Source organism: Triticum aestivum, chromosome 5D (assembly GCF_018294505.1).
Source record: "Triticum aestivum cultivar Chinese Spring chromosome 5D, IWGSC CS RefSeq v2.1, whole genome shotgun sequence".
Lineage (NCBI taxonomy): Eukaryota > Viridiplantae > Streptophyta > Magnoliopsida > Poales > Poaceae > Triticum > Triticum aestivum.
This window is the reverse complement of record NC_057808.1, coordinates 59,985,933-59,990,309: the sequence shown is the minus strand read 5'-3', so window position 1 is coordinate 59,990,309 and position 4,377 is coordinate 59,985,933. Positions and strand designations below refer to the sequence as shown.

At 40.9% G+C, this 4,377-nt stretch overlaps 1 protein-coding gene across 1 annotated transcript; it reads left to right on the top strand.

The window, feature by feature from the left end:
• Positions 1–3,052: 3,052 nt before the first annotated feature.
• LOC123124335 (uncharacterized) lies at positions 3,053–3,880 on the top strand. Its single transcript, XM_044544968.1, has 2 exons — positions 3,053–3,202; positions 3,474–3,880. Exons 1-2 carry the CDS (start codon positions 3,143–3,145, stop codon positions 3,804–3,806), a joined length of 393 nt encoding a protein of 130 aa, XP_044400903.1. The 5' UTR covers positions 3,053–3,142; the 3' UTR covers positions 3,807–3,880.
• The last annotated feature ends 497 nt before the right edge of the window (positions 3,881–4,377 follow it).

Sequence of the window (4,377 nt, the reverse complement as noted above, 5' to 3'; positions counted from 1 at the left end):
TCGAAAGCAAAATGAAAATCAGTATTTTTTTTCTATACTCCTATATAGTGTACGAGTAACCCACAATATGGACTGTTGGATAGTTTCAATCGAATGGCTCACGTTTGTTTGCTTGGATTCTGGTTCAATACATACCGTTGGATAAGAAAATCCTACGGCCCTGTCCTCTGGGGGGGTTACCAACAACGCACATCCCAAGCCTTGTCCTCTGCCCTCGGCAGAAAGAGAGATTAAACTAAAAATTCCTTTTTTTAATAGTATAATAGTAGTATTAATAAAGGGAGTTGCGTTTCTCTGATTATTTTTGTCCATTCACCCTATAGAATTATTTTCTTCCGCATCTATCTGATCTTGTACTAAATTTTTTATCCACCCACATATAAATAAATTTTTGGGCTGGACCTCCAAACCATGCATTCAAGGGACTTGCTCTACATTTTTTTCCCTTTGATTGGGCCGCAAGGGAAAAAAAATGCTAGGAGATTGTTTTCAGGTGCTCTCGCTTTCCTCTCTGCTAATGTAAAATTCAATCTCATCGTGTGAGCCGCGGATTTTTATATATCATCCACACAGTGTTTGCCCCCATAGGCCTTTCAAAGGGAACCTTAGCTACTAGCTTTGGAAAATATCAATTATATATTTTTTAGACTTAAAGAATATTTGTGAGTTTTTTAAAATCATGAATTTAAAAATACCCAATATTGTTAAAAAGATTCATGAATGAAAGAGACATTCATGACTTTTAATAATGATCACGGCTTATAAAATATTCTCAAGTTATAAATGTTCATGAATTTTAAAAACTATTCGCAAATTTCATAAACTATGCACGAACTATAAAATCATTGAATTTAAACGGGGAAGAGAAAAAAAGAGAGGTAAAACCAAATTTTATAAAATAAAACAAAAAAGTACTTCCTCTACTCCTAAATATATGTCGTTCTATTTGACGTTTTGGTAAAATGTCATATATTTAGAAACGGGGGGAGTAATAAAAAAAGGTAAAAAATTCGAAAGCAAAATTAAAAATCAGTATTTTTTCTATACTCCTATATAGTGTACGAGTAACTCACAATATGGACCGTTGGATAGTTTAAATCAAATGGCTCACGTTTGTTTGCTTGGATTCTGGTGCAATACATACCGTTGGATAAGAAAATCCTACGGCTGTTATTCCAGGGATTCGCCATGGTGCAGCCTGGCTCCTGCGTCCGCACATGGCATCCTTCAGACTGGTACTGAGCATGTCACGTACAGGGTCCATCCTGCATCGTTCCAGTAAACTCCATAGGATTCTTTTATAAAAAAAATTGACAGGTACTCTACCGGTTCTTTTCACAACCTAAAAGAAGGCCAGCTCGGTACAAACCTCGAGAAGAATCAGCGTCAGATGCTTCAAGTCTCCACGATTTGGCTGGATAATAGTATACAAAATAAAGACCAATCTGTGCTGATGTGCTTGCACCGAAAAAAAAAGCGACCTGCTGGTCCACCTGCCAATTTAATTTTTCGTTTCTTATTTTTTGGATTATTATGTACTTCTCTAAAGTAAATATTATTATTTCTTCTATTACAGTACTTATCGATCTATATTTAAAGCAATATTTGCATAGAGTTAAATATGTATTATTTCCACCAAAAAACATTTATGTTTCATACCTTCCCAACCATGTAAATCATATGGACATAATGTGAATAGATTATCTTCTGTATAATAAAAATCAATAATTGAAAAGATATATGTTGATGATACAATTATTTCATAAAGGAACACACATGTCTTAGATAAAATATTAACCACATATTTGAGAACGTCCCATCGTTTTTGTGTTCAGATTCAAGATGAGTGAGTTGTGATTGTTTTAATATTTAGGAAAATTTCTCTAAATATTGTTAATACTTTGTTATGCTGCACCCTATACGTTCGCATCATCCGTTGTATGGCCCTGCCATGAGAATCAACTTTACATTTTTTAAATCTTTATGAAAGGATAATCACGAATGGTTTATTTCAGGTTTTTGTTGACACTATGCACTAAATGGGGTAAAGTGCATGTGAAAAAAAAATCTCTAGATAAAAGACAAGAAAAAATAAATTTAACAACTCCCTTAAATGTTGAATTAAGGGGCCACCTACATTCATGTGCCTACAAAGAATTTATTTCAGTTAGTTTTGTCAACAATCCGATTCAGGTCCAGTGGCCACAACTTCAGATTCCTCGTCATTTTGGTGTTGTTCTTCTTCTTTCTGGAACCATTGCCCGGCGTCGGCCCAACAGCGGACCACCCTGCCCTCTGCCCTGCTTGATTCCACCTCCTTTGCCCCCTCGGCCTCCCTCTAAACCTTGCCAGATTCCATGCCGGCGAGCTCCCCGCACCCCCGTTGCACCCAGACCCATCAACCTATGACTCCCCTCCACTAACAATGGTGTTGTCGTGTAGTCCCCGGCTCCGGGTCACTCCTGGCTCGGCCTCACCATCACACCTGTCTCGGCATCAGACGCTATGTCAAATTGACTGGTCTCATTTTCAATTTTCATGCAACTGATAAATACCAAAATCTTTGAATTAATTATTTATCAGCCTGACCTAAAAAATAGTAATTAATTTGTCTATGATATCGTCCATCCTATGATATGCTTTATTTATAACATTCATGGACACTATTTTTTGCAATGCTCATTGAAAAATGGAAAATGTTCTGTGAGCCGTGCCATGCTGAGTTATTCATTATTGTTGTGCATGATTAAGTATTAACGTGCAAAGCACGTGCAACTAACTAGTAGAATTAATATAAAAATCAGTAGTCGAACCAAAACGGGCGCTCGGCTTCGGCTTCAGCCTGGTTTCTTTAATGGAAATCGGAGGGGAAGCCTTCTTTTGCTCTAAAAAAAACGGGCGCTCTGTGCCGACGCTACCTAGTTGGGCCGGGCCCGATTGTCGAAGTAACCCGTTCGCTATGCGCTGAATGGGATATTCCCCCGAGCCCACCACCCACACCATATAAGGGATCGGTCCAAGCCTGCCAGCAGCACCTACCCCACCGGTCAGGATCATCTTCTTCCTTCGCCCGAGAGCGCCCATAGCAAGAGCACCACCCAGTGGCCAGCGAGCGACGTTTCGAGACAGACGCGTCCCGTCCATGGAGCCGCAGGCAGGAGCACGCGCGCCCCGCCTCAGGCCTCGGCCCGCTCTCCCACCGGTAGGCACCTTCGCCCGTCGACACGTGATGAGTCTTGGTTTCTTGCATCGGCAGACGATTCTTGCGCTCCTTCTTTTTCTTGGTCTGTTCTACCATGCTGATACTTATACTCGATCTTATTCTTATTATTGATCTCGCCAATCATCTTATACTTCGAAATCAAAGTCATCAGGCAGTTCTTTCCGTTTCTTGCACGGGAAAGAACAGTTCTTGATACATTTGTCCATTGATCTTCCGCGATTTCATCAAGTTCATGATGTTCTTGCGGCAGTTTCCGGAGCCTACAGAGTTCGAAGTCCAGGCGGAGCTGGTTACGGGCGACAAGTTCATTGACGACCTCAATGAGTCTGTTGCCAACGTCTACACCAGCGTCGCATTGCTTCGGGAGGAGGTTTACAATAACGGAGGGCTGGAGGCGCACGACGCGAAGAGTATGGGGAAGTCGAATCAAGCAGCGTGGAAGAGCATCCGGAGGCTTCTCAAGAAAGCCAAAGATTGGCGCGATCAAATTGAGGAAGCAGGAGCTCGCCCGCTCGAGGAGCCGGATCATCTGTCCCGTCCATACCCAAGGCCTGACCTTGCAATGTTAAGCGAAGAGGATTGAGTTCTTTTCCAGTACTGATATTATGGTCGTCATTAGATAGTAGAAAGTGAAATTTCATGCCACTGGTTCTTAAGATTGACGCCCGTGATCTTTTGTTCTCTGATCAGATCGAGTGGAGAACTAGATTTGATGTTTTGAAATGTGAACCCTTTTTTGTGATCTTTTTCTGTTTGGTGGATTGCAAATGCCAATGGTTGCTGATCTTTTTGCTGTTTGGTGCTTTGGCAATTTGCCACATTGGCCATTGGGCACGGTGCGTATACTTTGGATTTGGAAAACTTGGATGCCATGCAGGGCTTTGCAATGGAGGGGTAGTTGCATTCTGAACCGTACTATGTTGTTTATTTTGCTGGTTGCCCTTGTGAAGTTGTGATCCTACAATATCTAATCGCTGATCTTAGTCTGTCACATTTAATGGATAGATAAATGACTGAGCTTAGTCAGCCATTCAAAGTAGACCTGTTTTATGGTTCCGATTATAGTGTCTCTCCCATATACTTTGTGCACAAGCATGAAGTTGATATAATCACATAATCATCCACTTTAGCTATATGTAAGTTGCTTGAAAACT

Excerpts from the sequence above, each read along its gene's own strand:
- LOC123124335 (XM_044544968.1), top strand. The coding sequence starts at position 3,143 with ATGGAGCCGCAGGCAGGAGCACGCGCGCCCCGCCTCAGGCCTCGGCCC. Across the intron at positions 3,203-3,473 it reads CTCGGCCCGCTCTCCCACCG|TTTCCGGAGCCTACAGAGTT; the intron begins GTAGGCACCTTC and ends TTCTTGCGGCAG.